Source organism: Pezoporus wallicus, unplaced genomic scaffold (genome assembly GCF_028554395.1).
Source record: "Pezoporus wallicus isolate ANWC-B61680 ecotype Strahan unplaced genomic scaffold, APGP_CSIRO_Pwel_v1 contig_14027, whole genome shotgun sequence".
NCBI lineage: Eukaryota > Metazoa > Chordata > Aves > Psittaciformes > Psittacidae > Pezoporus > Pezoporus wallicus.
In genome coordinates, this window is record NW_026640337.1 from 315,234 (window position 1) to 337,203 (window position 21,970).

Here is a 21,970-nt window from a genome sequence, read left to right on the forward strand (position 1 = left end):
ACGGGATGTCCCCTCCTGCCCTGCCCAGGGAAGGAGCTGGGGATGGAGATGGGCGCCGCCGGGCTCCCTGCTCCCGGGCGCTTGGCTGTGTAATTCCCGAGGGCTCTTCCTGTCCGCTCCGAGTGCTGGTGTTCATAAAGAGCATTCGCGTATTTCAACAATAAAGGGAATTCTTTTCCACAGTGCTTTTCCATGACGGTTCTTTCCCACTGCTTTCCCTGGGGACCATGACCTGCACTCGCAGCATGATGTTCGGCGTTCCTTATCTCCACGGGCGGGGCCGCGGCTCACACACTAAATTCTGATTCTCACAAGGCCTTTCCCTAAAGCTTTTGCCTGCTGCCGTCTTCTGCGTGGGCAATAACCGGAGGCCACGGCACCGCCCGCACCCAGGAGGCTCCCCCCGGCCACAAGGAAACGCTCCTGGGGAGGGTGCCCGCGCCGGCTGCCAAGGGAGGAGTGGAGCCTCCCTTCACGGAGATGACCCGGAGCGGCCGGGCCGCAGCCACCCCCAGGCGACCGCCGGGGCCTCGCTGCGCTGCGGCAGCGCCAAGGCCGGCACCGCGGGGCCGAGCGCTCTCCGCTCCCAGCCGGGGCCGGCTCCGCGCTGAGGGGCCGGGCCGGGCCGGGCCTCGCCGACAGCGCCCCTCGGCGGCCGCTCCGCGCAGCTGCACCCGGGGCCGCGCTGCGGGGGCCGGGACGTGCGCGCAGCCACGCACCGCCCGCGCCCCGCGCCTGCGCGCTGCGGGGGGACGGAAGTGGCGGCGGTGCGCGGGACGGCAGCATGGCGGCCGCCCGCTGCTTGCGGCTGTGCGGGCGCTGGCGGCCGGCGCTGCTCGGCCCCGCTCGGCGCCGCCTCTTGGCCGCCGCTGCCTCCGCCGCGCCCGCTCCGGCCCCGCTGGGCCCCGCACCGCCGGCCCGCGCCGCCTTCAGCACCGCTCCGCCATGGCAGCAGCGCAGCCCCGGCGGGCTGGGGGGGGGGGACGCGATGGAAGGAGGCGGCGGGGAGGAGGGCGGCGGCGGCGGCGGCGGGGGGGAGGCTGGCGGCGCCGGGCCGGTCATGACGGCGCTGACGCCCTTGATGGTCCCGGAGCACTTCCCCAACGTGCCGCTCATCGCCGTGACGCGCAACCCCGTGTTCCCGCGCTTCATCAAGATCATCGAGGTGAGGGCCCCGGGGAGCGGAGCGGTGCCCCCGTCCTGGAGGATGAACGCAGCGCAGGAGCCGAGTCCGGCCCTGGCCTTTGCGGGGTGCGCTGCTCCCCAGCGCCCTGCCCTTTGCAGGCGTCTCGGCGTCGCAGCCCGAGCCCGCGGGGGTAGCGGCTGCTTTGGGCTGCGGGTTTCGCGGGTGTTGCATCAGAGCCGGTTGTGGCGGGGAAGGTCAGCAGCGGTTCGCTCGCACGCGCGGTCCTTCTCGTGCTCAAGGCTGAGCAGATGTGTCCTTGGCTTAGCCTCGAGGGCTCGGGTCACGGCTCCAGCAACGGCACTTGTGAGCGGAGGGAGCCTGCCGCTGCTGTGGAGCAGCACTGCCAGAGGGATGGAGGTCTGGGAGCGTGATCGCACCCCGCTGTGGCTTTTAGGAGCCCTACATTTATGTTCTGTCAGTTATGTTTGTACGTGACTCGGACTCCCAGCCCCCACATCCCTTCTCCCCCTGAAATGGAGCTGTTTAGCAACAGGTACTCCTAGTTTTACACCTCAGTCGCATTCCACCGAGCTGATTTGGAGTCAATGGAGCAGGAGCTGAATCAGGATCTTCCCGGTCCTGCACTGTTATTTATCGTGATGGTACTTCTGACGGTATTTTTCTGCATGTCCAGATCTAATTTGTGCAACTTTTAGTGCCCTTATAGACCTGTCGGGTGAGGAAAATACTAAATATTATGATGCTCTTCAGGCACGCCCTCGTGACACTTTCATGTACAAGTCATTGTAAATGTGTCTTACATTGAGATAATTGTTAAATGCTTTCTCTTACCCTGCGAGTTCACTGTGCTGCCATTTGATACTTTATTTCCTGGTAATATAAAGTCTCTCCAGTGAACGTGGAATGCTTTTCTCCTTTCACTTAATGCCTCTGACACGCGCAAGCACAGTGCTTTTAGGCATTATGCAGAATTAAAGCAGGTGTGCCAAGACGAGGACAGGCCAGCAGCAGTGGTACTGCTCCTGCTGCTCCGTCACGATCATCCTGTTCATTGTCAAAAGCTGCTGCGAGGCCTGGAGCAGCTCTGCTCTGGAGCCAGGCTGAGAGAGCTGGGCTGGGGCAGCCTGGAGAAGAGAAGGCTCCTGAAGGGGAGACCTGAGAGCAGCTCCAGTGCCTGAAGGGGCTGCAGGAAACCTGGAGAGGGGCTTGGGACAAGGGCCTGTAGGGACAGGCCAAGGGGAATGGCTTGAACCTGCCCGAGGGGAGACTGAGATGAGCTCTTAGGCACAAGCTCTTCCCTGAGAATCAGTCAGGGCTTCCCCATGCCTGGCCTTACACAGGGAGGGTGCAAAGCTTACGGAAAATGGATCCCTGATTTCATACCTGTTGTTGTCCCAGGTGAAAAATAAGAAGCTGGTTGAGCTGCTGAGGAGGAAAGTTCGTCTCGCCCAGCCGTATGCTGGTGTTTTTCTTAAAAAGGATGACAAGTAAGTAGTTTCTCTTGATCCTTTTAAGAAGCTGTTTCCATGGCTAGGCTGCACTTACACAAAAAGCCATGATCTGAATTTCCCTGCCTTGGGTAGCGTTACAGGAATTGTGATAGGCTTGGACCAGCCCATCTCTTCCTATGACAGCTTTCCTAGCCACCACCAGCACTGCAGGAGCTTGAGTCTTGCTTTAGAAAAGGCTGTTTTCTGAGGGGAACTGAACCTGTAGCGGGGGGGTTGGAACTTGGTGATCTCTAAGATTCCTTCCAACCCAACGCAGTTGTGATTCTGTGGCTGTCCAGGCTGGTGGGTGGTTTGGAAAGGGGCTGCATGGCGGTGACAGGGTAAAGTGCAGTGTTCTTGCTCCTGAGGCCAGCTTAGATTCCTCCAACCAGTGAATGTTTCATACCTGCTTACTCAGGATTCTGAATATCTCCTCCATTTCTTTTCCTCAACAGCAATGAATCTGACGTGGTTGAGGATCTGAACGAAATCTACCAGATGGGAACGTTTGTGCAGATTCATGAAATGCAGGACCTTGGCGACAAGCTGCGTATGATAGTCATGGGACACCGAAGGTAAGTGCTTGTGTTACCGCCGCATCTCACCAGCCTCCCAGTGCCAAAAGGGGTATTCTTTTTATCATCAGAAATCTGGTTTTGTGGTTCTCCACCTGGTTTGAGCCAGCAACTTATGATAAAGGTGCAGTCAGCTGCCCTTGGCCTCTCATTCACCCCCCAACAGGCTAAATCAGTGCTCACTTAACTTTTCTTGCATGGCAACTTGCTCCCTGTAAATTCTCTTTGTAAATCCAATCAGGACCTACCACTTGATTACCACTTGTATACTAAATCAAGCCTTATTTTGAATAAAAGACCAACAGCTCCATCTTGTCAAAAACTGGACAACGTCACCTTTGTCAAAGGTTGCAGTTTGACTTCAGATACAACTTAGGCTCTTTTCATGCTAAAATTGCACATAGCAGAGGGGAATTCATTGGACCTGGTGTCTTTTGGGTTTCAGGATTCGTATAAACAAGCAGCTAGAGGTTGAGCCTGAGGAGCCTGAGAACAAACAGAAACGAAGGAAACAGAAGCGCTCCAAGAAGGAGGCTGAAGAGGAGCCTGGAGCAAAGGACCAAGCAGTGGAATTGGTACTAGATCCTGTAGCTGCTCCCTCGCAGGAAGTTCTCATGGTAGAAGTAGAGAATGTGGTTCATGAAGATTTTCAGATCACAGAAGAGGTTAAAGTGAGTGAATTAATCCTACAAGCCTGAGCTTGGCCTGTAGAGCTGCACCTGCATTTCTTGCTTAAAAGGAAAAGTTCTAAAATCAGGCTCTACTTTCACACTTCAGAAACCTTTCCTTTCTCCTAGAGTCACTGCATGAGGGGCTAACATGAAAATAATGATTTTTTTCATGACAACAACCCAGTTCCTTAGAACTGATCACTTCCAAAAGTTGCTGAATGAAGAGGCTGGGCTGGGCTTTAGTCTGTGTCATCTCCTTTGTCAGACTGAGTCTTTGCTGCAGGGCGGCCTGAGTGGTCAGCCTGAACATATCTTCTGGCCAGGAACCAGCTGAGTTTTGTGTGTGCAGAAAACCACCTTCTAGAATCAAGTGGGTTGGAAAAGACCTTTGCGATCACCAAGGCCAACCACTACCCCAGACCTGCCAACACCAGCACTAAAGCCTTATATAGCCCTTCTTGCCTTTCCTTGCCTCCCGGGAGGAGTAACTGCCCCCACAGCAGGTACCATCACAGCACACCATCTCAGCGGCTGTGTTTCTGTGCTCCCGCCCTGGCGAGTTTGGGGAATGTCAGTCGTGTTTGCACTGAGGCGTTCTTTGTCCTTTGCCAGTGTTTTTGCTGATGAAATTTGTGTTGTGTTTATAGGCTCTTACTGCAGAAATCGTCAAAACCATCCGGGACATCATTGCCCTGAACCCCCTGTACAGGTACGTGTTTCCTCTGCCGCCTGCTTTGGGTACGGCACAGGATAGGTCCTATGGCAGGTGACTGGGATCTAAGTGAAGCTCATTGCAACAAGTATCATGGCCTGATCCATGTAATATGAGCATAGGAAGAGTCCTGGCATACTGACACCCAAAAATTTTACATAAGTCTTATAATAGCATTCCATATGTTTGGGTTTATGTATCCGGGATCATTCCTTTTATCAAGTGATTTATGCATGTGTTACTGAGTTTGTTACTGAGTGCTGGCTTAGCCAAGTTTTTAAGGAAACGGTTCTTTGCTATGAAACTGAGCTGTGTTTCATTTCTTTACTCTGTCATAAGAAGTAAATAACTCTAAAGATATTCCCTTATGAGTTTTAACAGAGCACTTTGGGTTTTATTACCATTTTTTTCAGAGAGTCTGTACTTCAGATGATGCAGGCTGGACAGCGTGTGGTAGATAACCCTATCTATCTGAGTGACATGGGTGCAGCACTGACAGGAGCAGAGTCACATGAACTTCAAGACATCCTGGAAGAAACGAGTGTAAGATGAAGCTTTTAACTAAAGCTGTAGTAGCTGAATCAGAAGTGTGGCTGTTACATGTTATGGTTTCTTTACCAGGCCTCAGTACAGAGGAGACTTCAGTGCTCTGTTTGATGATACTGTAGTATCAGTGACTAGGTTTGTGTTGAAGGCTATAGTAAGTCATTAATAAGTTGCCCTTAGGGAAAGGTAGTTCTGCATCATTGGTGGCATTGCTTGCATGATGTGTAACTGCTGCATGCTTCATCTTTCCTCATCTGCAGGTGCTGGAGATTTCTCCCAGGCAGCCTGTTGGAGCTTTTTATTCTCCATTTCTCCCTGGGAGTTGACAGCAGTTTTGTGTCTGAACACTCATTTTGTGTTTTGCTTTTCCAGATTCCCAAAAGGCTTTACAAAGCCCTTTCCCTCCTGAAGAAGGAATATGAGCTGAGCAAACTTCAGCAGCGTCTTGGAAGGGAGGTAAGGTTTTCAAGTAACATACACCTTGTATGTATTTCTATCATATCCACCACTGATGCTTAGTGCAGCCAGCAGAGAATTTTAAAGTAAAGCAACGGTCCATTCGAAATAGCAATGACCATTTTCTGCTGACTTTAGCAAGGTCTTTGTTCTGGGCAGCCATAGTATTCTTGTGACCAAATTGGGATGTTACAGACTGGAAGGATGCAGTACAAGGTGCGTGAAAAAACGTTAGCTAGTTTACTGGGCAGAAAAGGTTGTGCTCAACACTATAAAGCCTAATTGCATGTAGCTGCCAGTGGTGTCCCTTAGGGAGTCAGTAAGAACCTCCTCAAGTTCTGCAGAAAGCAACTGATAGTCCCACAGCTGGCTTGGAATAATCCCATGCCAGAGGACAGGCTGGGTACCACTGGATAGGAAATAGCCTTGCTGGAAAGAACTTTGAGGCCCTGATGTACAGGAAGCTTCTTATTAGCTCCTGTGGCAAGGAAGTCTGAGTGCATACTGGTCTCTGTTTGCAGTTGTGTAGACAACAGGTTGAGAGAAGTGGTTATTCCCCATTATCTGGCACTAAGGAGATCACATCTGGCTTACTCTGCCCAGGTTTTTGCCTCCCCAGCATAAACAAAACCTCCCAGTACTGAATCACAGCCAGTGGAGGGAGCTGGAGTATGTCATAGAGTCACTTTTTGTATTAAAATGTGCTGCAAATGGTCTCCAAGTAGCATTTTCAGTTGCTGCAAAGGTTATAACAGAAGTATTTGGAAGCATTTGGTTGACGTTTGATGGGTTGTACCAGGAACAGAATAGTTACTGTGGTTGTTGCTTTGTCCAGGTGGAGGAGAAGATCAAGCAAACCCACCGCAAATACCTTCTCCAAGAGCAACTGAAGATCATTAAGAAAGAGCTGGGTCTGGAAAAGGAGGACAAGGATGCTATAGAAGAGAAATTCCGGGAGCGACTAAAGGATTTGGTGGTGCCAAAACACGTCATGGATGTGATTGATGAAGAGCTGAACAAGTTGGGTTTGCTGGATAATCACTCTTCAGAATTCAAGTGAGTGCATGGCTGTGTCCTCTCCTGTCAGGGGTGTTTGGGAGAATGAGAGAAATCAATACCATTCTGGGAAGCTCATACCTTAGGAGTTCCTGTTGGGTTTTTGTCATAGTCGTTATCCCTGAATTTAGCACATGATCCCATCCGAGCTATGGGATTGTTCCCCAAATCCCCTCTGTTTCACTGTAGTTTACCTGTTGATCATTTTAGGTCTTCTCCTGCAGCTTAATGCTGTGGATAAGAACTGTGGTGTTCGTTCCCCCTCCTGAAACATGTTACAATTCCTTCAGCCCTTCATTTTGGCTCCACTCTCTTGTAGTTAGGTGTTTTCATGAGATGTGAGAGAAGAGAAACCTCAGACAGGAATCAGCCCCACACCACAAAATCCTGCAGGGAACGTGTGTGGAAGAGTCTTGTCTTTGGATTTGTGTTGGAGGTTCTTTGTCTCAGGAAAGCAAAAGCTTCCTGAAAAAAAAAAAAGCTTTGATTTTGGGGAAGGGAGTGAAAGTCAGAATGAAAGGTTAGCAATGACTGCCCAGATATTAATGTTCTTTTCATAGGCTCCGTTCCATGAGTAGCTTATATCCCACTTGTTCTGGCTGAGGTTGTTTTGGAAGGCAGAGGAGGAAAGCATGAGCTGATTGTTGTCAAATCACCCTCATTTGTGTGTTTCCATCAGTGTCACACGGAACTACTTGGATTGGCTGACATCCATCCCATGGGGAAAGTGTAGTGAGGAGAACCTGGAGCTGACCAGAGCCCGAGCAGTTCTGGAGGAGGATCATTATGGAATGGATGATGTCAAGAAGCGAATCCTGGTAAGACAGGAATAGGCAGTGTGGCCTATTTGACACTCTGCTTAGCACCAGGCAGTTTGGATGTATTTCAGGTTATAGCTTTCCATTGAATTTGCATTAATTCATGGATCAAACAAAGCTGTGTGCAAGAACACAATGTTCTGTAAGCAGTTCATGTGTTTAATTGTTCATAGCAATAACGGTCATATTCTGATTTCAAACTGCAATATACTCCCAGTTTATTTGCTTTGCTCCCGAGTGCTGAGCAAGTGGGTGAATGTCCAAGAGAAGCAGTCTCTATTTTAATCCATTTGTTCAATGAGTATTGCAATGGTTCTGCTTGCCTGGCAAAGATGCTGCCTTTCGAAACACACAGAACTGCAAGATGAAGAGGGCAGAAGTTAGCAAAGGGCATGTTTGCCTCCCAGCCTTTACCTATCCCTAGAGCTGTGTTGGATGCTGAAGGGTTTGTAGTCTGAAATACAGCCCTCACAAGAAGCAGATAGGGTGGGTTTCAGGCTTGCCTTGTTCCCTGACTTCTGTCACTTTTGCCTGAGGATGCCCCATCCCACCTGTGCTTGCTGTGGTTAGGGAAGCTGAGACATCTAAACTGTGTAAATAACCAGAGGGAAAAGAGGTGCACCAGCATCCTTACTTAGCTCCTCCCCTTGCCTTCCCCAACTCCTTTGAGGACCTGTTTTGTGTGATGCTCATTCTGTAATCGGTGCTTGACCTGGTAAGTGTGTTTTGGTGTTGGGGCAGTTGCCCTCTGTTCACTCTGGCTCTTCATCTGCTCCGCAGGAGTTCATAGCAGTCAGCCAGCTGCGAGGGTCCACCCAGGGGAAGATCCTGTGTTTCTATGGCCCCCCTGGCGTTGGCAAAACCAGCATTGCCCGTTCCATTGCCAGAGCCCTGAACAGAGAGTACTTCCGCTTCAGTGTGGGAGGGATGACGGATGTAGCAGAAATAAAAGGACACAGGTCAGTGTAACCTGAGCGGTTTCTCTATCCAGCACTTGTTACTAATGTGGTCAGCATGGGAACCCAGCTGAACTTGATGTAATTTACATCTCTGTTCTGCCAACCCTTGCTGGCAGGAGTTGAGATATAGGAGAAAAAGGAGAGCAAAGGGTGGAGTTTGGAATATAAATCCTGTTTGTGTCTCTTAAGTACAGTTGCTCTCTGTTTCTTGTGTATGCTTATGGAAGATCTTTGAAAAGCTGTGTGAGCTACCCAAAAGCGTTGGACTAATGTCAATTGCTAATTCATGTCTGTCTATAGATGCCAGCACTGGATAATAGTGGCAGATTGAACAGGCTCATTCACATGTTCAGATGTCACTGTTCAAACAGCTCTGTTCTCAGCATTGCCTCTTTTCTTCCCTCTAATTTAAACGTGGTTAAAACTAAAGATAAAAACTGCCAAAATTCATGTCTGATCTCTACTAGGAACAGACTCAGTGGGTCTTGGTGCTTAGTATGGTGATGGGTAGACTTGTTTCCCAGCAGGATATACCTGTTCCATCAGCTGCATTGTGTTGTGTGATGTGTACTCTACAATGGTTCCCTAAATACAGTCTCTGATAAAACAGGAGAACATACGTGGGAGCTATGCCAGGAAAAATCATCCAGTGCCTGAAGAAGACCAAGACAGAGAATCCACTTATCCTGATCGATGAGGTAATGTATCTGATCTTTCTGCTAGTTTTCTCTCATGGATCAACTCTTGACCCAAATAGGAAAAGTGAAGCAGCAACTCTCCCCAGAATCCCAGCTCTGGGGCTGTTAATTACGTGTTGCTGGGGTCTCAAGCTCTTTGGGTGACAGTGACACAAAGACCTGTTTGTTTTCTCTTCCCTGTCTCGGTGTGGGTGCATCAATGTGCACGAAACTAAAGATTATCAGAGAGAGTCACTCTCTCAGCAGATCTAAAGCAAGACTCTAAGGAATAAGATGCTTACAGACAGTTTGTGGTCTGATTTGAGAATAAATGAGTCAGGGCTACCAGCCTGTGGAAAATCAAATAAGGACAGGACATAATAGCAGGTGTTTGGGATAGACTGAAGTTATCTCTAGCTTCCTTGTGTGCCATGGTTGGGAAAGACCAACAGAAGATGGGAATAATATAGAGGGACCAAGACATTGGGTGAAGAGTTGCAGTGTAATGGAACCAATTAATATCTTGATTTGACAGGTAATGAAACCCTTAGGTCATGGCACTTCTAAAGTGGTGGTGGTGAAGAGCCTTGTTTTGGCTGCAGTAGCAAACTGTTACGTCCATCTAGTTAATACCTCAGGAGAAAAAGCAATGGAGAGCAGCCCTGGTTTGGCCTCTCCTGAGGACATGAAGAACCCTGAAAGAGGCAACAACCTTGGACATGGTCCTGGGCAGCTGGCTCTAGGTGCTCGCATCCAGAGCAGTGGGGCTGGACAAGATCATGGAACCACAGAGAGGTTTGGGTTGGAAGGGACCTTAAAGCTCCTCCAGATCCAGCCTGGCCTTGAACACAGCCAGGGATGGGGCAGCCACAGCTTCTCCGAGTACCCTCACAGCTTCTCTGCGCAGATGCCTTTGAGAAGTCCCTACCAGCCTCAGGGAGCCTGTGGTTCTGTGAAAGCAGCAGAGTCGCTACCAGAGCTGAGACAAGCACCTGTGCATGGGCACTTTGCACCTTGGGCAGAGTAAAAAGGATTTCTGGGCTCACATATTAGGGAACCGATACAAGGCAGCACCTTGTAGTCCTTGTAGTGCTCCTCTACAATACCGTTAAAATCTGTGTCTCCTCAGGTGTGTTATGCTCATGTAGTGGCCTAGTGGGGACTTGGGTGAATGCCCCAAAACTGCCAGGCTGGTAGTGGCTGTTTCTGAACAGACACATGAAGGTTTTCAGATGGAGCCATGGAAGAATCTTCGCATGAGAATTTATTGTGGTCTAAAACTTCCTGGAGCTTTTAAGGTTTTTCTCCCATAGGTGGATAAAATAGGAAGAGGATATCAGGGGGATCCATCCTCAGCCCTCCTAGAGCTCTTGGACCCAGAACAGAACTCGAACTTCCTGGATCATTATCTTGATGTTCCTGTGGATCTATCAAAGGTATTTCTCTCTTGTGCAAAGGCCATGGAGCTGGAACGTATGAATGTGAATCACTGCAGAGATCTCCTGTCCATGAAAAGATGCTGATGTTTAGTTAGACGGGATTGAGAACGAGTGCTCCCGCCTTTCAGACAGAAAAACACACATCTGAAGGACTGTTGCTTTGAGTAAAGCAGCAGGTTAATGAAAATCCTTAATAGGATCTTGTAATGCTTCCAGGTTCTTTTCATTTGTACTGCCAATGTAACAGAAACCATTCCAGAACCGCTGAGGGATAGAATGGAAGTGATCAACGTATCAGGATACGTAGCAGAAGAGAAACTTGCAATTGCAGAGGTAAGAGAAGCCACTGATGCACTGTTTAATCACATCTGATAATTCACATTCAGGCTTAAATAGTTACATGCAGCTGTGTCCAGAAAAACCCAGCCATGTGGCATTTTGGACAGAGTTCCTCTGATTTGAACACCCAGTTAAAGGAACTCCAGTGTTCCATGGGCTGTGGATTCCAGCAAATGGCATTGGGCATAATGAAGTGGTGAATTGGAACCATCAGGCTTTTGTCAGACAACTAAGGGAAGGATGCGGGGCATTGTTTCTTTCAGAGGTACTTGGTCCCTCAAGCACGAGTTCTGTGTGGCTTGGATGAAAACAAAGCCAAAATCACTTCCGATGTCCTGACTCTGCTCATCAAGCAGTACTGCAGAGAGAGCGGGGTGAGGAATCTGCAGAAACAAGTGGAAAAGGTGAGGGGAAAGTTGTGTGTCACTGTGACCATTGTGCTTCAGCCTCAGCTCCTCCTACAGAAAGAAATCACTGTCTCACCCAGGTATTGAGGAAATCCGCCTATAAGATTGTGAGTGGAGAAGCAGAGACGGTGCAAGTGACACCTGAGAACCTGCAGGACTTTGTAGGAAAGCCCATCTTCACCGTGGATCGCATGTATGAAACCACTCCTCCAGGAGTGGTGATGGGTCTGGCCTGGACAGCGATGGGTGAGACAGAATGACTTGGGTTAATGCCTACATTTATGATCTTCCAGATGGAATATGATAGTCAAACTGAAGCCAGTGAACTTCTACCAGCACCATTAACTCATGTGGCCTTTTTAGATCCTGACTCCTTCTTCCCTGAACAAGAGGCCCTTTCTTATTCCCTTTCCCCAGGTTCATTTTAGCCTCAGGCCAGCACATTTTCACTTTATGCTCCATATCCCATATGAAGCATATACATTGGGAACAGCAGTGACTAAAGGCATAAGCCTGTTCAGAGAGGACAAGACCTTGTCTACTCCCTTAAAAGCAGGAGGTGCCATTCTGACTTAAGGCAGGGCTGAGGCTTCCCTGCATTACTTCCCTAGGAACTTGGGGAAATACAGCAGAGGATATGACTCCTGCGTCCTCTAATTGACACTGGGTGGAATTGAAGAGGGAAATGATGTCTCAGCAGAGAGCCCCAGTTCCAAACTCCTGCCATTGCTTCTGCATCACTAAAACCTTCTCATTTTTCCTTTCAACTTTTTCTCAGGGTGTTGGCTTTGTCTTTTCTTTCTTTAGGAGGTTCCACTCTGTTTGTTGAAACATCCCTGAGGCGACCCAAAGACAAGGAAAACAAGGATGGGTCCCTTGAAGTAACGGGGCAACTGGGAGACGTAATGAAAGAGAGTGCCAAGATAGCTTACACATTTGCAAGAGCCTTTCTGATGCAGAAGGACCCCAACAATGACTTCCTCATGTCTTCCCATATCCACTTGCATGTGCCAGAGGTAAACTGATGCAGAGCACAAAGAGCATGCATAGCAGCCAGGCAGCTTGCTCCCCTAGACATGAAGCTGGGAAGCACTTCATTTGTGTGCAGGGTACCCTTTTAGCGGTAAAACCGGGGAGGGGGATAAAGGCATCTTCTTCTGGATCCCATGAAAGCATTCCTGTCAGCCTGAGTTTGATCTCAGATAAATCCAGTCTGGCACTAGTTCAGGCCTAGATTTTATTGGGCTTTCTAAAGTGAATGTTCTCTTCTGCCTTGAGTGATTTTCAGGTTTGTCCTCCACTGGTTTGCATCTCTTGATGCTCTCTCCCTTTTGTGCTGCTCACCTCTGGTACTTTGTTTTCATGGTTGGCTTAGGCCTACAAAAAGCCTCAAAGGATTCATGCTCTGGTTTTTGCTGGTGTTGCTAAACACAAATGAGCTAAAGGTAGGAGGTTGTGATGATTTGCTCTCTTTTACCCAGGGAGCAACACCAAAGGATGGACCAAGTGCAGGGTGTACCATAGTAACAGCTTTGCTATCACTGGCCATGAATTGTCCAGTGAGGCAGAATGTGGCCATGACTGGAGAGGTGTCATTAACTGGAAAAATTCTTCCCGTTGGTGGAATCAAGGAGAAAACAATTGCGGTGAGAGCTCTCCTCTTGTCTCTGTGCCCTGGGCTCTGCAGTGACTGTCACAACCACAGTGGTCACTGCTGTACTGGGAGAAACCTGCTGGGGGGACGTGGGGATCTTGGGGGTGTCTCTGGCTGTGAGGAAGGAGACAGGACCCCAGCCTTGCAAGAGCATCTGTGGTGATCCAGTTACTGGACTGGTGGAACTAAGGGAGATGTAGAACATCATCCATCCTTAGTGCCATCTGTAAGGAATCGCCTTGCAGAATAAGGGCGGATCATGCTCCTGAACAACTCTTTGTGTTCTTGCTGCCTAAAATGGGTATTTCTAGGAGGTGGATGGATTCCTAGGACTCAACAGCCTCCATCCCGTTGTTCTCCCGCAGGCAAAGAGGGCGGGCGTCACCTGCATCATTCTGCCATCAGAGAATAAGAAGGATTATTACGACCTTGCTGGATTCATTACAGAAGGACTGGAAGTGCATTTTGTTGAGCACTACAACGAGGTATTTGATATAGCATTTTCTAAGCTGGATTCTGGTGGAGGATGATGTTCAAGAATCCCATGGCTGGAAGGTGGTTTGTCCTCAAATGCTCAGCCCCCAGAGAGAACTGGGGTGACCTGAAGTGGGACATGGAGCTATTGCTGCTGAGCAGCTGCTGAAATGAATTATGGCTTTACTAGAGTAAAATATTTCTCACTCTTCACTATGGAATGATGATCCAGTTACGTGTTTCCAATAAACTGTGACATTTTACGTAAAGAATGTCCATGTTTTCAGCCACCAGCCCTGGAGCCTTTTTCCCACCACTGCTCTGGTCTCTTTTTAATTACAGATTTTTCAGTCATTGCTCTGCTGATGGGGAAAAAACATTTAACTGCAAGCAGAGCTTGGGGGTGTGATTCAGAGAGATCACATTCCTGAAGTGCTGGTAGTGGAAGTGCCTTGCAGAAACCTCTCCCTGTGTTGACTTATAAGGGGAAACTGAAATTCAAGAGCCAGTTCAGCAGAGCTCATACATTCAGTGTGCTCAGGCAGCCAAGAAGTCACCAGCATCCTGGCCTGTATGAGCACCAGTGTGGCAGCAGGGCCAGGGCAGTAACTGTGCCCCTGCACTGGGCACTGGTGAGGCTGTACCTCAAATCCTGTGTTCAGTTCTGGGCCCCTCACTACAAGGGAGACATTGAGGTGCTGGAGTTGGGCCAGGGAAGGGCAGCGGAGCTAGTGCAGGGCCTGGAGCACAGGGGTAATGGGGAATGGCTGAGGGACCTGGGGGGTTCAGTCTGGAGAAGGCTCAGGGGGGACCTTACTGCTCCCTACAACTGCCTGACCAAGGCAGTGCTGCAGTCACTATCCCTGCAAGTGTTCACACCCCATGTAGACGAGGCCCTCGGTGCCATGGGGTAGTGGTGGCCTTGGCAGTGCTGGGAGACAGCTGGGCTTGATCTCATTTCCAGCCTAGCCGAGTCTGTGACTGAGCTGCTGAGGGACACGTTTCTCCCCACTATATCATGTGTCAGTACCACCAGAAACAACTCCAGGCTTAAAGCCTGGGCAGGCTGAAGCAGAGGCACCACTGTCAGTCACTGCACTCATCTGGTAAGAAAGGACTTTATTGAATTAGAGATTGTGGAACTCAGTCCTTCTTTGCAGCAGCTTTCCTCATGGCTGCCAGGACATTGCTGAGCTCTTCCCTCTTCCGCTTAGCCCGGATGTGAGTGCCGACCTGAGGGCAGAGCAGAGCAGTCAGCATCATTCCAGCAGGAAACAAACACAGCTTCTTGGCTACCCAGGACAGCCACTGGGGATGAATGCCCTTCATTCCTTCACTCCAAATGGTAAAGTCCTGGTAAGCTCAGGGCCCATTTGCCCTGGCTAGCCAGTCAGGAACTTCTCACCACTGCATCTCATTGTACTCAACTATTTGAGACAAGGTAAAAGCTGCCCTCAGTGAACCCCCAACCTGGTGAATGGTTCCCAGCCTCTATCCCAGGATTCTTCCTCCTCTTCCCAACACCAGATTTGCAAATGATTCAGAAAGAGCAAAGGCAAAGTGAGGGCTCCTGGGCCTTGGGGCCCTTGTGTCTGTCTCCCACCCAACCCAAGGAGCATTCCCACCACTCTTCTCAGCCCAGAGAAGCTGTGGCTGCCCCATTCCTGGCAGTGCTCAAGGCCAGGTTGGACACAGGGGCTTGGAGCAAGCTGCTCCAGTGGAAGGGGTCCCTGCTCGTGGCAGGGGTTGGAACTGGAGAAGCCTTAAGATCCCTTCCAACCCAACCAGGCTGGGATCGATGATGGCAGCTGGACCTACCCGTTTCTTGATGAACTTCAGAGCACGTTTATCCTTGGAAACCTTCAGCAATTCCATGGCACGTCTCTCATAGGGCGCAAAGCCGCAGACTTCCCTGATCATGTCTCGCACAAACTTGGTGTGTTTGGTCAGACGCTGCAGGAGAAATCCATGAATCCAAGAACATCAGCAGTGACTGACTCACACTGGAGAGCCAAGCATCCCGCGAACACTGGGCTGAGGCCCCAGTGTGCTCAAGGCCAGGTTGGACACAGGGGCTTGGAACAAGCTGCTCCAGTGGAAGGGGTCCCTGCAGGGGTTGGGGCTGGAGGAGCTTTAAGGTCCTTTCCACCCCAAACCAGGCTGGGATTGTGTGAGTCAAACACCACATCGAAACAGTTTCATCAAAGCAGGTAAAAGCTGCCAGGTGCCGTTTCCTCTTTGTGAGCATTCCCTGAACTGGATAACTGATACTGGTCATTACCGCGCTGGTCTGGGGGCGCCTGCTCTTACTGACAGGAGCAGCTTGTGTGCTGACTGCACTCCGACTGCTTCCCATGCATCTGCCTTCCTCCTCCGCCGGTACCGGTAACGGCTGCTTCGCACCCACCCTCACGGGTTTAACGCCTCCTGCGACTTAACCCGTGTTTAACGCTCCCCCACCCCACTCCTGCGGCTGCCGCTGCCCCGGTCCCGGCAGCTCGGGGGCTCCACACCCGGCCCCCCGGAGCCACCTCGCGTTCTGCAGCCGCACCTCGCTCGTTCGGGGCCGCGCGGTCCCGCGTCAGCAGCCCGCGAGAGCCTCCCCCTTCCCGGCAGCCTCGCTCCGGTACCACGGGTGTCCGGTACCGCGCACCTGGGCTCGGCCCTCCCGCCAGCCCCGGGGCACGGGGGCAGCCCAGGCCCGAGCCCGGCTCATACTCACCCCGCGGCGGCGGCACTGCCGGGGCTTGGACACGTTCTTGGTCACCTTGTAGCCCTTGTTGAGGCCCACGGCCATGGGGTACCGGATCGCCATGGCTGCGGGACGGAGCGCTCAGCGCAGCCAACGATGGACGCGGATCCGACCCCGGCCCCGGCGCTCCCCGCCCGCTCCGCAGATGGCGCCGCACCGGAAGGACGGAGCGCGCGGGGAACGCTGGGACAGCCCCTCCGGAGGAGGGACGCTCCATGTCCATAGAGGCGCGAAGGGAGGGCGACCCCTGGCGGCCGGTGGTTCTGCCCCCCGCAGCCCGGGGCTTTGGGATATAAGGGATATGGGGACAGGCCAAGGGGAATGGCTTTAACCTGCCCCAGGGGAGACTGAGCTGAGCTCTGGGGCAGAAGGGGCTGAACCCCAGAGGAACGGGGGCAGCCCCGGCGGAACCTCCGAGAGGGCCGCGGCGCCGCGGCGGACTCCGCTGTGTGCGGCACCACGCCAGGCCTCGGCGCCGGCCAATAACAGACGAGGATTAGCGACCCCGCGGCTCTCCGCACCAATGAGAGGCGGAGGGGGGCGGAGTTTCTCCGCGGAAGCGGCGATCGCGGCGGGTGGCAGCGGCGGTAGCGGCGGCAGCACCGGGACCCGCAGCCATGTCCGAGCGGAAGGTGTTGAACGTGAGTTGGGGGGGGTGCCCCGGCCGGGGGGCGCTGTGGGGCCGGGGGGTGTCTGTGGGTGAGGCTGGCGCTCAGAGCAGGGGTGCCCGGCGGCCCCGGTTGGGTTGGGGGGGCCCTGAGGCCGGGAGGGGGTGTTTGGGGTGAGGGCCCCTCCGCTGGGGCAAGAGGGTCGGGTCCTAGAATCATGGACGGGTCGGGGGGCGGAGGACGTGCACCCAGCGCCCAGCACCCCGCACCCCGCACAGCGCTGGCTCCTCCGGGTGCATTCAGCAACCGGGAGCGCGGCCGCTGCAGCTCCCGCTCCTCCGGGTGGCTGCGCCCCGCACGCACACGTCTCTGCTCTGCCTCTCTAGAAATACTACCCCCCGGACTTCGATCCTGCCAAGATCCCGAAGCTCCGACTCCCGAAGGACCGGCAGTATGTGGTGCGGCTCATGGCCCCCTTCAACATGCGGTACGAGCGGCTGCACCAGGCAGCAGGAAGCGGCTGTGGGAGAGAAGCTGGCTTAGGGATGGGTTCCCCTTCGTACAGTGCAGAGGAGCTGCAGGGGTGACAGAGCAGGGAAAAGGGGATGGAAGAGAGGGAGGAGGTGCTGGGGGATGGGGGGGTTGTTTGGAGTGTGCTCCATTCCCACAGGATGAAAGCCCCGAAATAAATTGGAATTCTCTTGGTCTGTTCCCCGTTCTGTTGTGTGTTATGAACCTTTCTTTTCCCTTCCCCAGCTGCAAGACCTGTGGGGAATACATCTATAAGGGGAAAAAGTTTAATGCCCGTAAGGAGACCGTTCAGAATGAGGCGTACCTGGGGCTGCCCATCTTCCGCTTCTACATCAAGTGCACGCGGTGCCTGGCAGAGATCACTTTCAAGGTGAGATATGCCCTGGGTTTTCTGTGCTCTCCCTCCCTGGGGAGGTTGTGCAGGCTGTGGCCACTGATGGGTGCTGTCCCTGTGGGGAAGGGGTGCTTGCTGGGGTTTACCTGCAATAGGGGTGTGCTGTCAGGGCTAGACTAAAGGCAAAGCACAGCGCTGCATTGCTAGCAAGGAAATTAACCCTGTTCCAGCAAAGACTGGGTCCGAGCATGCGCTCTTTAGTTTATCTCCCCTTATCGTGGCTGTTTGTGGCTCTGAAGTGTCTCTCCCATCGGAGGCTGGGCTGCAGCAGCGCCAGTTGGAGAAACAGGAGGGCTGTGGGGGATTGTCCGCCCCTGTGCTGAGGCTGGCATTGGGAGCTGTGTGCGTGTGGCTCCGCAAGTGGCCACAGGATGGCCCCAGTGATTTTCCCGGCTTGTGCCTTAGACAGATCCCGAGAACACGGACTACACCATGGAGCATGGGGCCACGCGCAACTTCCAAGCTGAGAAGCTCTTGGAGGAAGAGGAGAAAAGAATGCAGAAGGAGAGGGAAGAGGAAGAGCTCAACAATCCCATGAAGGTAGGAGACAAACCTCTGCCCCGGCTGAGGGCACCTGAGCAAAGCAGGTGGCTTTGTAGCCATTGCCTTCGTTCTTCAGGCTCCCGAGGTATTGGTGTGCTCTGGGCAGGCAGGACACAACTCTGCTCTCAGGAGGTTTCCTCCTGTGCTAGCACTTTTAACAGGCTGCATCTTGCCCCAGTTTTCCCTGTCCTGTTAAGACCCCAAAATGAGGATGAGGACGATGGTGATGATGCCCTTAGGGCTTCCTGCCCTGTACTGGGTGGGGAGGTGGTGCTGGCAGGTTCTTCTAGCTCAGATAATCCCATTTATCTCTGGTCATCCAGGTCCTGGAGAACCGAACCAAGGACTCGAAGCTGGAGATGGAGGTTTTGGAGAACCTGCAGGAGCTGAAGGAGCTCAACCAGCGCCAGGCAAACGTGGACTTCGAGGCCATGCTGAAGCAGTACAAGGAGCTCGAGGCGGAACAGAAGCGCAGGGAGCAAGAGGAGGATGAGCAAGAGATCAGGTGAGTGGGCTGGGAGTGCACCCCGAGAGCAGCTCAGAGAGGGCCCTGCCTGAGGGGCTGGAGGTCACAGGAGCTGCCTGTGACCCTGAGCGGGCTCGGAGGAGAATGGGGGCACTTTGTCAGGGCAGTGTTATGGGGGGCTGACTCTCCCTGAGAAGTGTCCTCACATGGAGAGTGAGTTCCTGCTCCGGCTGAGGCTGCACATCTCGGTGCTCCCACCTCAGGCACTGCTCGAGGGTGACTTCTTAGGTGGATCCCGTTGCAGCGCTGCGGGCTGCCAGCTGCCCTCACCACAGGGAGCAGGGAGCTCAGGCCCAGCTCTCAGGCCTGGCTGGCTCTGTCCCTGCAGAGAGATGCTGGAGCAGGCACAGAACCGCCGGCTCCTGGTGGACTCTGACTCTGACGAGGAGCCTGTGAAGCCCCACGTGAAGCCTGAGGCCAGAATGAACCCCACGGACATCCTGCAGGAGGTGAGTGGGGGCAGAGGCTCTTCCCCCCAGTCCAAGCCCGCTGTCCCAGGCTCTGTGTTGCCTGTTTTGTCCCTGCTCTGTGCAGTGCTGGAGCTTGGTGTCACGCTTGAGCAGCTCCAAAAGGCTGTGTCCCCGTGCACTGGGCTGGAAGGGAACAGGGATCAGTTGGTGATTTTAGACCACGTCTGCTGACAAAGGCTGGGATGGAGCTGCCCCCACCTCGCTCAGGACGTGGCTCCCTTTCAGCTCCAGCAATTTATAACATTCCCCACAGGGAATTCAATCAGCAGCAAAGTTTTCGTTAGCTTAATTGGTGAAAATACTGAAGCCCATTCATTTCTTGAGGGGAAAATACACAGCGAATCATAGAACCGGGGAATCAGCTAGGTGGGAAAGACCTTTCAGATCAGCACATCCAGGCAGCTTGCAAAGGGCAGGCTCGCCTTTGCCGTGGTCCTACTCGAGGCTCCATTTCAGTGCTCTGAAAAGCACAGCAGTGAAACAGCCCCCCCTCCGTTGGGACAGCCCCTCCTTTGCTTCTGTTTTGTCCACGCTGGTGCCGTGCAGAACAAAAGAGCTTTCAGTGCCTGGCTCGCAGGGGAGGGATTATCCCCGCAGACAGGCCCTGCAGTGCTGCTCTGTGGTGTGGATCCGTGTCTGGGACCTCTCTTGGGTTGGGGGAATCAAAGCTGCTGTGACCCTGAGCTGGGCTGGGTTAATCTGAGCCATGTCCCCTGGCCCAGCACTGATCCTTGGGCAGGGGGGACTTTGATGCAGTGGCAGGACCACCTGCAGGCCCATGGTGCTGCTGCAGGGGGCGGGGGGCAGCCCTGGGGGTTGGATGGGGCTTGGAGCAAGCTGCTCTAGTGGAAGGTGTCCCTGCCCGGGGCAGGGGTTGGAGCTGGAGGAGCTTTAAGGTCCCTCCCAACTCAGCCTGTTCCATGGTTCTATGTTCTGTCTCAGTGTCCCATGGCCACACAAGGCTGGATTCAGCTCTCCCAGGCAGTGGGACCTTTGTCTCCAAGGGCTGTTCTGCAGCCATTTGGATTCATATCCTTGGTGTCTGTAGCTTGTGCCAGTCCCTATGGGGCAGAACACCCAGCCTGGCTGCTCGAGCAGCTGTCCCATGGCTCTTGCTGTTTGTGCTGCTGGTTTTACTGCTCCTTCCTCCCCCCGTTCCACTCTGCAGGACCCCCAGCCCCAGAGTAAGAAGCTGAAGACTGAGAGCTGGGAGCGGAGCGTGGGCAAACTGAACACCAAGTCCCAGCTGGCCGGGCTGGTGACAGTGAGGAAGCAGAAGCCAAGTCCTGCCCTGGCAAATGGCACAGGGAGCCAGGAGACCACGGCCAGCACTGGTAACTGCCCCTGCAGGGTTGGGGTGCCCTGAACTAGGCCATCGGGGAGGGACCTGGCAGCACACACATGGTGTTCAGCTCTGTCTTCAGAGCATCAGTGCTCTCAGGTCAAGCTGGGGACAGATGGGCCCACAATGGTGTGAGAACGGGGGGGTGTCCCTGTCTCCAGATGTCCTGATGGAGGAGAGGCTCCTTCCCGGTCCTTGGCTGTCAGCCAGGGCCTTGGAGACAGAGCCTCAGGGCCAAAAGCTTCAAACAAGCATCCTGGTGTGCCCGTGGGGTGCTGGGCACAGTCACAACAGTGAGATAGGGATGCAAAAGCAAGAAAATGGCTTTGTTTTGGGGCCTGATTATAAAACGTACCAAGTGTTGGAGCGTGGAAGCTTTAAAGAGGCTTTCCAGCACCTCGCCATCATCTGCTTGTCCTGGGAAGGCAGAGGATCCATGGATTTAGGGAAAGAGTCAGCAAATCGATCAGTTCTGGGCTGGTTGGCCCCAAGCCTTGGGCTCGCCAAGTGCCTCTGGGGAGCTCCTAGGCAGGGCAGTGCTTCGAGGTGCCCTCCCTGGGCTTTCCCAGCCTCTGCTCAGGCAGAAGGGGGTTCGGTTAAACCTTGGGGCACCCTTGCTGCTTCCTGCCCTGCAGGAGGCTCCGGCTCAGGGTCCTGGGCTCTCGTCCTGGCTGGATCCCAGCCGGGGGGATGAGGCACCGCGGCTCCGGCGCGGGAGGTCTGTGCTGTCTGTGCCGTGGGAGGGCTGCCCCCCATGCTCTCTGCTCTGCTCTGCTCCCAGGCTCGGCTCCCCCCACCGCGTCCTCCCTCAGCTTGCTGGGGATGTACTCGGACAGCGAGGACAGCGCTGGGGACTGATGAGGCACCAGAGCCCCAGGAGGAGCTGGCACCGCAGAGGGGGCCCAGCGGGGCTCCCGGACCATCGGCACCCCCAGCACCTTCCCGGCCCGGCCCAGGGTCTGTGTCCATCCTCCAGCAGGGAGCAGAGCCCGGACGATGGCTTCCTTGCAGGAGGACCTTGCTGCTGTGCCCCAGCCTGGTTGTGCCCAGGTGCAGCCTCCAGCCGGCCCTGGCAGCACCGTGATGCCCAGCCCTGCACCACGACGGGCGGGGAAGCGCCAGGGCCAGCCCAGGACTTTGTCCCTTCTGGTGGCACCCACTGCCCAGTCTGTGATGCACCAACCTGCCCACAGCAGTAAAGGGACCTCAGGGCCTTTCTTCCCTCCTCACCTGCATCCCTATGGGGAGCAGGGGAAGGTGGGTGCTCAGCACCCCTCTTTTGCTGCAGGAGGATGCCCTTCACCCTGCCTCAGGGTGGCTCCTGCCCCCCCCCCCCCCGTGGGGCTCAGGACCTGCTCTTGCAGGGTGAGCCTGCATCCCTCGT

At 53.5% G+C, this 21,970-nt stretch overlaps 3 protein-coding genes across 3 annotated transcripts; 2 read left to right on the forward strand and 1 right to left on the reverse strand.

Moving 5' to 3' along the window:
- The first annotated feature begins 936 nt into the window (after window positions 1–936).
- LONP1 (lon peptidase 1, mitochondrial) lies at window positions 937–13,631 on the forward strand. Its single transcript, XM_057418700.1, has 18 exons — window positions 937–1,165; window positions 2,546–2,634; window positions 3,093–3,212; window positions 3,658–3,883; window positions 4,531–4,592; window positions 5,009–5,138; window positions 5,514–5,597; window positions 6,433–6,653; window positions 7,333–7,471; window positions 8,252–8,430; window positions 9,041–9,128; window positions 10,421–10,543; window positions 10,763–10,879; window positions 11,149–11,289; window positions 11,373–11,538; window positions 12,100–12,308; window positions 12,774–12,938; window positions 13,312–13,631. The coding sequence occupies exons 1-18, from the start codon at window positions 989–991 to the stop codon at window positions 13,474–13,476; spliced, it is 2,601 nt and encodes an 866-aa protein (XP_057274683.1). The 5' UTR covers window positions 937–988; the 3' UTR covers window positions 13,477–13,631.
- Window positions 13,632–14,522: 891 nt separating this feature from the next.
- On the reverse strand, window positions 14,523–16,282 carry RPL36 (ribosomal protein L36). The gene is made up of 3 exons (XM_057418778.1): window positions 16,143–16,282; window positions 15,239–15,373; window positions 14,523–14,653 (listed from the first exon to the last, which is right to left on the reverse strand). The coding sequence occupies exons 1-3, from the start codon at window positions 16,233–16,235 to the stop codon at window positions 14,564–14,566; spliced, it is 318 nt and encodes a 105-aa protein (XP_057274761.1). The 5' UTR covers window positions 16,236–16,282; the 3' UTR covers window positions 14,523–14,563.
- Window positions 16,283–16,779: 497 nt separating this feature from the next.
- On the forward strand, window positions 16,780–21,452 carry YJU2 (YJU2 splicing factor homolog). The gene is made up of 8 exons (XM_057418766.1): window positions 16,780–16,813; window positions 17,167–17,267; window positions 17,537–17,681; window positions 18,111–18,245; window positions 18,572–18,753; window positions 19,103–19,223; window positions 20,413–20,578; window positions 21,368–21,452. The coding sequence occupies exons 1-8, from the start codon at window positions 16,790–16,792 to the stop codon at window positions 21,442–21,444; spliced, it is 951 nt and encodes a 316-aa protein (XP_057274749.1). The 5' UTR covers window positions 16,780–16,789; the 3' UTR covers window positions 21,445–21,452.
- The last annotated feature ends 518 nt before the right edge of the window (window positions 21,453–21,970 follow it).

Bases quoted from the DNA above. Each gene is read 5' to 3' on its own strand.
- LONP1 (XM_057418700.1), top strand. From the start codon at position 989: ATGGAAGGAGGCGGCGGGGAGGAGGGCGGCGGCGGCGGCGGCGGGGGG. The intron at 2,635-3,092 runs GTAAGTAGTTTC...TTTCCTCAACAG, and splicing joins TTTCTTAAAAAGGATGACAA to CAATGAATCTGACGTGGTTG. The intron at 9,129-10,420 runs GTAATGTATCTG...TTTCTCCCATAG, and splicing joins CACTTATCCTGATCGATGAG to GTGGATAAAATAGGAAGAGG.
- RPL36 (XM_057418778.1), bottom strand. From the start codon at position 16,235: ATGGCGATCCGGTACCCCATGGCCGTGGGCCTCAACAAGGGCTACAAG. The intron at 15,374-16,142 runs GTGAGTATGAGC...TTTCTCCTGCAG, and splicing joins GGCAGTGCCGCCGCCGCGGG to CGTCTGACCAAACACACCAA. The intron at 14,654-15,238 runs GTAGGTCCAGCT...CTCTGCCCTCAG, and splicing joins TGAAGTTCATCAAGAAACGG to GTCGGCACTCACATCCGGGC.
- YJU2 (XM_057418766.1), top strand. From the start codon at position 16,790: ATGTCCGAGCGGAAGGTGTTGAAC. The intron at 16,814-17,166 runs GTGAGTTGGGGG...CTGCCTCTCTAG, and splicing joins CCGAGCGGAAGGTGTTGAAC to AAATACTACCCCCCGGACTT. The intron at 19,224-20,412 runs GTGAGTGGGGGC...TCCACTCTGCAG, and splicing joins CCACGGACATCCTGCAGGAG to GACCCCCAGCCCCAGAGTAA.